This window comes from Dermacentor silvarum, chromosome 1 (genome assembly GCF_013339745.2).
Source record: "Dermacentor silvarum isolate Dsil-2018 chromosome 1, BIME_Dsil_1.4, whole genome shotgun sequence".
NCBI classification, from domain to species: domain Eukaryota; kingdom Metazoa; phylum Arthropoda; class Arachnida; order Ixodida; family Ixodidae; genus Dermacentor; species Dermacentor silvarum.
Window position 1 is genome coordinate 68,957,550 of NC_051154.1, and position 12,904 is coordinate 68,970,453.

The 12,904-nt window shown below is 47.5% G+C and overlaps 1 protein-coding gene across 4 annotated transcripts in view; it reads right to left on the minus strand.

The window, feature by feature from the left end:
* Positions 1–851: 851 nt before the first annotated feature.
* The window catches only part of LOC119465249 (cytochrome b5), a 47,862-nt gene continuing 35,809 nt past the window's right edge, over positions 852–12,904 (minus strand). For 3 of the 4 annotated variants that reach the window (XM_037726056.2, XM_049669224.1, XM_049669222.1), the window contains exons 2-4: positions 9,218–9,473; positions 3,582–3,710; positions 852–1,086 (exon numbers count right to left, since the gene is read on the minus strand). In XM_037726056.2, the coding sequence (XP_037581984.1) occupies positions 1,024–1,086; positions 3,582–3,710; positions 9,218–9,473 (448 nt within the window). In that variant the 3' untranslated portion in view covers positions 852–1,023. Of the gene's footprint in view, positions 1,087–3,581; positions 3,711–9,217; positions 10,740–12,904 lie in introns of those variants that run through there. The other variant, XM_037726065.2, reaches the window with a different exon arrangement.

Sequence of the window (12,904 nt, forward strand, 5' to 3'; positions counted from 1 at the left end):
CTGAAAATTGCGCAGGCCTCCACTAACATCTACATCTCGCTTTATTTTTCTTTATTTTTTTTTTATTATTTTGTTCTGTTTGAAGTCTGCTTGATTATTTTGTTCTGCTTCAAGTCTGCCGCGACATCGCGCCTGGGTTGAACCAGCCAGCACACGTACGTTGAGGCTGCGTTTGCCGCGCAGTGTCCTCATCGAAAGTACGTAATATACCGTCCTTCTGGTTGGGCTGTGGTACGAATAATCGAAAGTATAGCCAAGGTCAACATGAATGCTGTTTTGTCAGGTTTCACTTTCTCAAATATAAATACATCAATTTTATTTGCATGGTCATGATCGCAGTATGGAAGGATGGGTAGTTTCAATGCAAATAAAACATTGGTGTACGCGTTTTCTCAATCGTTTCAGTTTAGAGAATTTGGGGCGAACCTGAAAAGACAGTATGTCATTCTTCAAGCAGGATGCAGTGCAGAAAGAAAGAAAAAAAAACACAGCGATACTCGTCACCCTCGTCACCATCATCGTAGCCGATGGAGTTAGACGTCTCAAAGCAACACTAGGGCTATTGGAGACGCCGTAATGTAACTGCCGATTAATTATGACCACCTGTGGTTTACATGAGCGAAAAGGCACACACCTTGGTACACGTACGTCTATCATTCCGCTGCCATCGAAATGCGGATACCGGAGCAGGAATCGAATTGACAGCACCGGCGCCTGTCGTCACACTCGCAAGCCACGGCTGCACTAGAAGGCACCTCGTCTGAATACCCTTAGCGGCTTCGCTTCCCGCGCATTCAGAAACAGGCATGCTGTGAGCAACTGCGGATAAGAGGCAACGGTGCCTACCGGAAGACGTTTGGCACGCAGCAAGCGCTTTATTTAGAACGAATACGACAATAAATATACGCTGCAGCACACGCAGAAGCACGATGGTGGGAAGTAAACGATGATGATGGAGATCACACATGTCCATGAAGTTGAGGTCGGGGGCAACGTCCATTTCACTTGTCGTCGCTGAGCCTCTTAGGACTGCGCGGTGACGGCCATTTGCAAGGATACGTCGTTGAATATATTCAGCTGTTCCTCCTGCAAAATTTCAACCATAAAAAAAAAAGAAAGAAAGAGCACGCATTTAGTCTTATTGATGCCCCTGACTGCACCAGACAATGGCGCACTGCAGGCGCTGTGACAGCCACGCACGCGGGCGCCGTGACACCCTGTTTCGAAACTAATCCTTAAGTAGCCGAATAAACATTTTTTTTTTCAGTCTGAATGAGATTTCAAAACTGAGTGAAAAACAACAGCCCATAAGACTAGGTGCACATCACTGCCTGCTGTTGTCGAAACGGTCATCAAACAATCATGCCTTTAGAGCAAAGGTACCTCAGATGCTGGAGATTTCAGAAGAACCAAGGCCCAGTTCCATGCGCTCTGAACATTACAAAACAGAGCTAAGCCCGCGTAAGCGTCATTAAGTAATGTGTACGAAAAGCGAATTTCGTGTTACAACTGCTGATGAAGCACGCCACCACCTCACTTAAATTTGCGCCGCGCGTGACGTCAAGCTGTCAGAATGGCCGCTTGCTATATGAGATTCTCACAAATAAGTAGTCCCAACGCACGCGGCATCGACTACTTTTCGAGGCATTTTCCTCTTAGCGCTCATACTTCGCAAACATTCGAAGACACGGTTCATAGCTGGCTAAGGTTTCTTCTTTTGTCTAAATTTTTTATTACAACGCCAGTATACACGTCGTAGCACAGTGGCGATCACAGAGTTATCGGACCATTACATCTCCGACTCCGCGCGAACGTGACTGGAAGATATGAACAGCCGATAAGAGCTATCGTTGTAAATAGCTACAGAAATATCACTGCGTTGCGCGACATTCATTGGTGGAAAAGAAATGAAAGAAACCGTATATAAAGGTTATTTTACTTTTCGCTAAGCTATCGCTTGATCTACAGCGCAGTATCTGGTATATAGCGCAGTATCCATTCTATTAGAGTGATTACAGCTCAGCAACCTCGAATGAAATTATACGTTGCTTTGAGTTGTTCCGGCAACAGCTTTCAACAGAGCGAGCTCCGTACTTATGAGGACAGTCTGCGTGAAAATCTCCCGCCGGGTTTTCGACGTTTCCTTTAAGGAAATATCTTGACAGAACGTCACTTTATTCTCCTGTCGAAATTATGCAACGCAAGCGTTTAGAAAGGCCTAGTGGATACAAGACATCGTGTAGGACACTTTCCGATTGCGAGGCAGGACGGCATGAGGCGTCTCATTCGTAAGCAACGGAAGGCCTCAGGAAAGTCGTTCCCTGTCTCTACAAACTTTAGTTTTAAACAGCAAGGTATAAATCACAGATTGAATTCACTTGCAAATGCAATGTTTAGAAAGCGGGCCGCTTTCCTATCGCTTTTACTGCAGCAAACTAAAGCCAGAGGCCTGAGCACAGTCGATATATCAAATAAGCACGCAACGGTGTCGCTGTTACGTTGCCCTTCGCGACCTTAATACGGCATTTGCTATCATTCACTGATCTCGCTGCTTTATGGCTTTATCTTCTGCTCTTAAGAGCGAGCGACCTTCCGCACAGGAGTCGCAGGCAAATCTGCCCGTTCCGTGCAGGATGTTGCTCTTCCCAGTAGCTACACGCAAATTCTGAGCTGCGCTTTTGATCCTGTTTTCTCTAGTCATGCATGTGCACTTCTGCGGCACTCTGGCACGACCTTGCATCTACAGCTTTGCAACATCTGTAACTGTCAAGGCAGCTAGAAACGATTGCCGCTTAGCATTTATTTTCAGCTAACTTATTACTTTAGTCTCGATATCTCGTAATCTGTTGACGAGTGGCACTGCCAGAACATCCGTTCTTGTGTGCGCGTATTTCTAACTTTCTTGCAACAAAACAAAAATCGCTTAAGCACAAAAGGCAATAGTTGGGGCGCATTATTCCCACTGCTTGACTAAAACATATCTTCCATTAGTTTGATCCTTGACTGCGCAGCTTTCGATGTAAAATTTTGTGAAGCTGCTGATAAGTGCACCAGTGAGCATATTAATGCTCAACGACACAAATCATAACCACTCCCGAAATTTAGAAAAACGGTCACTCCTTTATTATATTCGCTGGACATGGAATTTACCCGCAAGTCTCACAAAGAGATCCCTAAAGAAAAGCGGATAAATTGGGTTTATGGGCTTAACCTTCCGTGTAGTGTAGGGCTCCAGATGATTGTGACCACCTACGGTACTTTAACGAGCACCTAAAACACAAGAGCAAGCGTGAAAACTTGGGGGAGTCCGTAACGGTTCATTTCGATGGTGTTTGCCGTGCCCACAGGCTTACGGAAATAAGGGCCCGGCAGAGTGGAAGAGCGCTGACTTCCAGTTGAAGCGAGCCTTCTCTCTGCCTGTTCCTTATAAGTTTGTGGGCACAAAAATTATTAGTACATCGATACTTCTGCACTTCGTGTACTCATTGCCGCGAATCGAACCTGCCACCTCACGCCCAGCAAAAGAGCTCCACAACGATTGAGCCACCGTGGTTGATTAATCGAAAGAGCGGGCAGTATACCTCGGCTAGAATGCCGATGCAGTACTGCTGCAGCAGGCTGACCGCTTCGCTGGTGTGGCCGGTGCCCATGAATGCGAACGTGGCGTCCCTGCCTGCATGCTCCCACAGGATCTCCTGGCCGCCTGGATGCTGCGAAAATAACGACTCTTTGCTTTAGGCTGCCAAGGTGCCATAGAGAGCCGCGGCAGCTTGATGTGTTCTCATTTCCGTTCTTGACCTGTTATCATTTCCGTTAAATTTAGCACACAGTTCTAATGACTCGTTGCACTAACTGGCATAACGCTTCAAGTACTTTTCCAGCTAGCCATCCAGATACGACCCAGATACGACAGAAAGATGAAAGGCTGGTTGTACAGCTGCACGCACAGAAGTGCGAGCACCGGAACTGCTTTCAATTTTCTACTCCCGGTACTCTTGTTGTTCTCTGCTTATTATTATTATTATTATTATTATTATTATTATTATTATTATTATTATTATTATTATTATTATTATTATTATTATTATTATTATTATTATTATTATTATTAAATATCGTGAACAAGTTTCCTTTCGTCTATAGTCAGTGTCCTCATTTTTCACTTCTGCTATGCCGATGTATAGAAGTATTTAACAACCAAAATCAACTGGCTTCGCATATATCCAGTAATGCATGGGGCACTTTTCATTTCGTATGGACATTTCATCGTAAGAATAATACTCGGAGCGTAATACTAACGTATAATGCCATCAACTCTTTTTTTTTTTTTTTTTTGTCCTTTGAAATCACCAGGCCTACTCAATTTCTATACATACTGTGCCTTTTGTTCTAATATATTTCTTCCGATATTTCAAGCGACTAATGAGGGTTGTTAGCCATAACAGCCTACGAATAAAAAGTGTCTAGTTTACTGGCCCGTACTTGTATAAGTAACGCCAGACACGACCGTACTGCACATATCCGGACGTGCACTTCGGAATGGCGGAGCGCCACTAGCAATCTGCGAAATAGTTCGAGTGACCTTGAATGCAGACAACTCGGCCTTCTTGAAGCCACGCGCCGCCGGCTTCTTTTGTTATTACTACTGCCGCAGAAAACGAAATCTATTGCGATCAGATATACCGAGCGAGAGCGCCAAGGCCATTTGTGGCGCACTGAAACCACTCCTAAGCGGATCCTCTTTTTCTTGAGGTTGTGTGCCCGCCTGACGTTTTATAAGGGCCACTATATCATTCCGCAAAGGCGCCTTGAACGGTAGAGAGTCGCTTTCACGAGCATTGCACTCTCGAATAGCCGTGCAGTTCACAATGCATGGAGAACTGCGCTGTGCGGAGAAATGTGACGTAAGTAAAGCGCATGAACTCAAAGGATAGCCGGGTAATAGCACTTATTCTGCTTCCCTACTTATTCTATGCCCCGTTTTATCCGCTTATATCACATCGATGGCATCAACGTAAAGGGAATTCAGCATAGCCAAGATACTCGAACGAAAACACGTCGCTTAATCCACAAAGTCCTTTTTGAAGACCTTTTTTGAAGATATTCTTTGGCGACTTCAAATCGAATTGGGGTTCATAGGATCTGGGCATCTAACCATTTTCGTCTCGTAAATTATACAAATTTAGGTCTTCTAGTGCACGTAGGACAACAAAAAAGGCGTCAAAATGAAGCTTGGAAGGAAAAATATGCATGGAGTTAGCGTAGAGCTATGTAAGGAGCAGTAATAATGCGTAATTAGCGAAAAAGGCCCAAAATTGAACCCAGATGCGCTCGTCCAAACTGCGTGCGCCTAAAACCGGAACAAGAAGTGCGGCTTTACTCAATTGAAAATTTGGGTCAATCCCTGAACTAGTGCACTCTAACAATGTGGACAGATCGCGAAGGTAGGGCTAAAATTAAACTAAAGAAAGGTAGAAAGTAAAGCAAAGAGAGATGCAGGTTGTGTAAAGGGCTCTGAGTAAGATGGTACTAAAGAATAAAATTGGGTTGGAGTGCATACGGCAGGAATTGCCAAATCCTGACTGGGAGCTTACCACTGTCACTGAAAAGAAAAGTGTACAATCATTGCATTCTACCGGCGGTAACATATGGGGCAGAAACTTGGAGGTTAACAAAGATGCTCGAGAACAAGTTAAGGACCGCATAAAGAGCGATGGAACGAAAAATCTTAGGACTAACGTTAAGAGACAGGAAGAGAGCGGTGTGGATCAGAGAACAAACGGGGATAGCCGATATTCTAGTTGACATTAAGCGGAAGAGTTGGCTGGCCGGGCCATGTAATGCGTAGAATGGATAACCGGTGGACCATTAGGGTTACAGAATGGATACCAAGAGAAGGGAAGTGCAGTCGATGTCGGCAGAAAACCAGATGGACTGATGAAGTTAGGAAATTTGCAGGCGCAAGTTGGAATACGCTAGCGCAAGACAGGGGTAATTGGAGTACAGGGACAGGCCTTCGTCCTGCATGCAGTGTACATAAAATATAGGCTGATGATGATGAAAGCAGGGTAAGGTGGTATAGGTAAAGTTGCGCGACTCAACGGCGGTTTACATCGAACAAAGAAAGACAAGGTCTTCTGGAGAAGTTTCTCTTTCCTCCCGAATAACAAGCATGGAAAAACATGGAACAAACCCCATGGTACACTAATGCCACCCCGGAAGCCCTTGTTTTTCTTCGGTGTGAGCGACTGCTGACTCGCATTTTTCCTTTAACTACAACACGATAGCAAAAATGAGGACTTGCAACTGACGTGAATCTTGGCAGGAGCTCGAATAAAGCAATGCACATGAACTGGGAAAGAACTATGAATAACTCTTGACAAGAGAACAGCTCGAGCGATTTTCCAAGTGTTTCTAGCAGCAGGCAAGCGATGCAAACAGTAATGATTCAGCCATACGTCATGAATTCTGAGGGCACCGACTTCAGCGGTGAACTGCTTGGTAAAGAGAACCGCCACGTTTGTAACCGAGAACAGACCATTTCTTTTTAAATTCTGGGGCCTTACGTGCCAAAACAACGATATGAGTATGAGGCACGCTGTAGTGGGAACTCCGGATGAATTTTGACCACCTAGGATTTTTTTAAAGTGCACTCTATGCACAGTACAAGGGTGTTCTTGCATTTCGCCACCATCCACATACCATCCATTCGTCCACGTCTTGTCATAACATCTAAAGGACATCCTACTAACAGATCTTTCGTAAATATCAAGTAGCCGATGCGTTATTCACGTTCATTCTACTTTTGCATTAGACTGTTCATGGACATTACATACTGATGCCGTATCGATTGGCTACATTGTAATTAAAGCTTAGTAGTTTTTTAGACAGTAATTTTTATCCAGCTAGATCTTTGAAAACGCTGAATTCCCAGAGATTTATTGCATATGAAAGCCCTTCACACTGAATGTGGTACTTACATTGCAGCGCGAATGGCCGCTCGAAGCACTTTGCGTGTATTTGCGGGCTTCTTTCACGCTCGGAGAAGCCCTTTTATGTAGCACGTATTCAGCAACAGACAGCTGTATCGGGGATTTTTCATGTTGCTCTACAATTTTATCATTGACACTTTTCATCTAATTATAATATTTGAGAAGTTGATGAATTAAGATTAATTATGTAAGTAAGCGGAATGCAAAAATTAATCCGAGTATCTCCAAGCCACGGCAAACAACATTACCTTAGTTCTGTGCAGCTACCTGGCATTTGCATATTTTGAAATCGTGATGCATGATTGCTGAAAAAAAAATATGGGGTTTTACGTGCCAATAGCACGATCTGATTTTGAGGCACGCCGTAGTGGGGGACTCTGGAATAACTTGGACCACCTGGGGTTCTTTAACGTGCACCTAAATCTAAGTACACGGGTGTTTTCGCATTGCGCCGCCATCGAAATGTGGCCGCCACAAGGCCGTGATTTGATCCCGCGGCCTCGTGCTTAGCAGCCCAACACCATAGCCACTAAGCAACCACGGCGGGTGTATGATCGTTGACATACCTTATATATAGATACCTTTCTTTCATGGCCGCCGCCAAATTGCATAGGCAGTGATGCCTCCTATGGGCAGTCGGCGTGCTGGCTTGGACGAGCACTCCGCGTTGTATGCCAGGTATGTGCTCGGCGAGAGTTTCTGAGAGTTATTTCGCGCTTGCGCGGTCAGTTTATTCGTAGAATGAAGTGCCGTCTTCTGAGTGAGAAGCGGAGATGTACTGAAGTGATTTAAGTCGGCATGGCCGGAGTTTCTGCTGACTTTTAGGCGGACGCAGCATTCAGCGCGATGTGTGTGCGCGTGTTTGAGCCTATAATCGGCCTCGGAGATCATTTGAGTATTTGTGAAAATACTTTACAAGAACGTAACCTTACTGCAGCATTCTCACTGTAATTCCAAGCTGTGGTTTAGCAGCAATGTGTAGTTACTAAACATATGATGATCCTAACAGCATGGGTACGGCTCTGCTGGGGGATAGGTGGTGCTGTTTACTTTGACAAGCGTTGAAATGGTTATATGTAGATACATTGCTCGGCTACCTCGTTTGTTGGACGAGGTTTCCGCTCACGAATAAAATAGTTTTGGTTAGTAATAACATACCGCACAGTCACGCTTGTCCAGTGGTCGAGCGCGACCGGATGTGGACTGCGCGCGCATCCGAAGCAGTGGTAGGTGCTTTGTTATAGATCTTTTCGATATAGCGCATGTTCCGAGCATGCGGCATGACCATGCTAGGCCTACTGAGGTGTTAGCCAGTGTCCGTTTTTCTTTTTTGTTTTTGTGTGTGAGCAGAGAATGAAATTTTTTTTCGGTCTTGTTCGGCCTCATGCGGGAGGCTAACCCAGACAGCATAGTGATTTCATGTCTATACTATAGTCTTTAAACGCGTGAGAACTATGGCGGTAGCTGACGCAAATATTTTATGACTGGCGCTTTCATGTTTCGTGGTTGCATTATAGTTGGCCGTACTCGAGCACTATTATATTTTAGTTCTTACGCCAACCGATCAGATAGTGAGAAGTTTTTACTATTCACAACCTCAAGACCCCGCTGCTCTTCGTCGAGTGAAAACCGATACGGCCAAAATATTTCACAACACATACACGCACCGCGGCTGATGATGCGCGTCGCATGTTTGCGCAGCCAAGAGAAATTTCCGCATACTGCAGTTGCCGCTGCACCGAAAGGCTACACAGTGGTTCTTCAACGACCTCGTATGAACTGACATCACGTAAGTTTCACAAAGAACGAGCTAAAGCATCTTCAAATCATTCCGCAGCACGCGACGGCAACACCTTCAAGCAGCGCAGCGCCGGCTGGCCCAAGTCAGGGAGGAGGAAAGGCTCGCCGCGCGACCTTTCCTCCTCGCCCTATGAAAAGGTCTATATATATATATAATTTTTTGCAGTACCGAATCTCCCAGCTTATGAAGAAAACGTAAATACAAAGATTGTCAAAAGGGACCACCCAGCAATCGGCACGCGCGCTCCGTTTAAGCCGGCTTGACTGCGGGCGGTGCGACAACGGAACGCGGCTGAAAGGGATCTCCCAATCTCGTTGTGATAAACGCATTCATATAGCTTCAATCGCGTCCTTGCTAACCGGACGGCTTGCCTCTTCCGTTGGTCTGGGGACACGCGTGCGAGCGTCTCGAGCGACGAACGTACCTTGTCGAGGAAGTTCGTGACGTCGTACACCCTGTTGTGAATCACGATCCAGAGATCATTTTGGTGGCAGTGCTGGTACACATCCTGCAGCGTGTACCGGGGCAGCTTGCGGTTGCCATCACCGGCGTTGTCGCTTGCGGCCGGCGCCGAGTCGGAAGAGGCGGTCACCATGGACGCCGCCGCGTTGCCCAGCTGCTGGAGGCCCGTGCTGGCGACGGCCACGAGAGAGCTGAGAGCGTCCAGCATGCTGAATCGGCTGCGCACGAAAGCAAAAGCGAATGCGTTCGGTTTCGGGCACCCCGTCGCTCTTTCTCTCATTGAAGCCCACTTGAAGAGATGGGCGCGCGTAGGAAAGGCACGCAGGGGGAAAGGAATTGCGGACGAGAGAGCGGCTGCTGAAAGCGAGCGGTGCCGTCGAATAATGGGCGTACTTCCGTTAGTGCTGACGCAATCGCGCCGGCAGATTAAGTTTCGCGGCCGTGGAAGCCGATGCTATGCGAGCGCACGTGGGAGCCGGCTTTCGGCCATTTGGTAATGCGCGTCGAGTGCGTCGGCACGGGGATATAAAATGGCTACGCAAAGCCTATTGGAGAGCCAATTTACTGCTGCACAATGGAAAGGAGCGCCGCACAATTTTGCGCAAAACAGCTCCGATCAGGAAGATAAGAAAAAAGATTGAGAGAACGCACGTGACGTGCACTGCAGAATGACCGAAGGTGCAAACTCAAGGTGAATTCTTCGATTCAATCGGAACAATTTCTTCTCGACAGGTCGATACAGAGCGGGTTCGCCTTTTCAAATAGTCATGTCGAATCAATTCGCCCCGCAGTGAATTGATCTTTCTTGCTAAGTCATCGAAGCACTGACTAAAGCAGAACTTCTGAGCGCGCCGCGTTCTTCCAACGCTCTTCCTGGAGCCATCATTTCTAACCATTCATTTCTTTTACTCTTTTTTTTTTTTCGCCTTTCGTGATTGACTCGTACGCCACCGGTTCGCGGTCACTGCCGGCATTATCCACTCAGCGCGACGCGTGATCAATGAAAAGGTAAACGGATTGTTAGAAAGTATGACCGCTGGATAGCCGTAGAGTTTCCTAGAATGATTACTAGATGGAACTCTGGTGCTGCAATCGTTCAGCCGCCATAGGAATGATAGGTAGTACGAAAATTTCATTGATCTTCGTGCTTGTGGATTCAGACGTTTTTGTGTCTTTGTTTATTACTCTTCATCTTCCTTCATTGACCTAAATTTCAGAACAATCTATGGTTTTCTGAGCGCAGCAGACTTTGCGAATACGCACAATCGCTACTAATTACAGCGGCTCGGCCTGTCGAGGTGGCCAAATGGAAACGCGACAAGCGTCCCAACGCGCTTGCTCGCCCTCAAAAAATTCATAAGGGCGTTCGATGCCACTTGTCGATGCATGCGTCCGTGGCGTAATTTAAAGAAAAAAAGAAAGCTAGAGGTCCTGTGTTTTTATACTGCCCTCGGACAATTTTAATAATGTTTATGTAATTATTTGTTACACAGTACCTTGTTGAAAATGACGAGTTTACGAAGCCGTTCGAAGCCAGAAGGACGACGTCTAGGAGGAAGATCCATGTACTTACCCAGCATTCCCGTGCTGGCTGAACCGCCCCGCTTGCAGCTCCCGTAGACATTAGCGCCAGGTTTGCCTCAAGTAATTATTGTATGAAACTCTATGCGGATAGCTTTCCAGGCCTGCGCGTCACGTGACATACCGTCACCTACGTGACAGCACGCCAGCTTCGCTTAGCTTTTGCAGACGGGAGATACACTGGAACACTGAATGCAAAATATAGCGAAAGTAATCATTTGCCAGTATTTATATTTAATATACACAAAGACTAAAGTTATCATGTAGTTAAAGACTAGAGGATCTAAAGAAGTGCAATACAACGTCAGTGCACGCACCGGCATGTTCTGTTTCACACCCATTTTTCCGCTGGACAAGCCATGTACAGAGAGCAAGACACCTGCCATGAACGCGCGACCTGCGCAGGCTCGGGACTGCGCGAGCAACATCTACCGACAACAGCTGGTTTAAGACCAGTAGCCTGATGAGAGCATGGGTGGTGGTACCAGAGCGTCGCTTACTGTCCGTTCCGCTCACGTTTCACGGCACTCAGGCACTGCAGACAAGCGCGCCTCCCAGAGATGCGAGCGATGCGAAGTCAGCTTCGCTAGAATCGACAGACGCCAAGTGGGTGCAGCGTCACGTACTTCCGCGCTTACGCTGCCCCGTCATGAAAACACACTGTAAAATAATTCACACCCTTAAAAGTGAAAAAGGGTGCAAACGTGCCTATAACTCACACCCTTAGGGTGTGATTTATATAAGTAACACCCTAAGGGTGTGAGTTATAAACACATTTACACCCTTTTTCATTTTTAAGGGTGTAAATTATTTTACAGTGCACGCGCACTATATAGCGTTCCTGCTGACACCGCTCTGAGCAGAGCGGACTGTACGTACACGCTAAACAATAGAGTGTTTTAGCTGAGCGCTAACTGTCAGCCCCGCTCAGACCGGCATATGCTAGCAAATGCCACACAACCGCTTAGCGGGAACGCTATTGCGCTTGCGCACGACGCTCATACCGGCAGCGGAACCAAGACCGCATCCCTCGCTCCGCTGCAAAGCCGACTGAGCGGAGCGTGACAGCGTGTCTTCTTGGCCCCTTCGTCGTTTTGCAGCCGAGTTGATAGCGCGTCGCTCGCGTCTCGGCAAGACGTGCTTATCAAATGCGAAATCTACGCAGTTCCGTGCAGTATCTCAGAGCGTGAAATCTGAGCGGAGCGGAGCGTAAGCGGCGCTCTGCTAAAACTGTCTAATAGAGAGCTTTAGCTGAGCGCTTGCTGTCCGTTCCGCTCAGACCGGCATATGCTAGCAAATAGAGCGTTTTAGCTGAGCGCTTGCTGTCCGCTCCGCTCAGACCGGCATATGCTAGCAAATGCCACACAAACGCTTAGCGGGAATGCTATTGCGCTTGCGCACAACGCTCATACCGTCAGCGGAACGAAGACCGCATCCCTCGCTCGGCTACAAAGCCGACTGAGCGGAGCGCGACAGCGTGTCTACTTGGCCTCTTCGTCGTTTTGCAGCTGAGTTGATAGCGCGTCGCTCGCGTCTCGGCAAGACTAAAGTCCCTATATATAAAAAGTAGCGCCATTCTTAGATCTTGCCGCCACCGCGCTCACCCCGGCGTTTCCTCCTTGCCGCCGCATGTCGCCCCAGCCCCCTCCGCTCCCCCATTGGCCAATCCGTGTCACGTGGAAGCAAGCGTTGCGCTTTTGTATATTTCTTTCTTTCCAGCGCGCTCCGACTGCCATTCTCGGGCCTGTGCGACGAAAGTGCTGTACGCACAAACGGATCAAACGTGTTAGGGACAAGAACTTCGTTGTGATAGCATGCTGCTGCGCCTTAAATTGCCGCAACCGACAAGGCGAGGGCAAAAAGGCTTTCGCAAGCGTGCTGGGACGCGCGCTATCACGGAGAGCGAACGCACTCAATCCCCCACGCGCAAGCAACGAAGCGGGAAGCCAGCGCCGGAGGGAGCGGGGGGGGGGGGGGGGGGGGCACTTCTACTGTGCCAACAACCGCGCTCGTCGCTCGACCGCACGGTCTCTTATCTCTCCCACGCGCAAGCAAGGAAGCGGGAAGC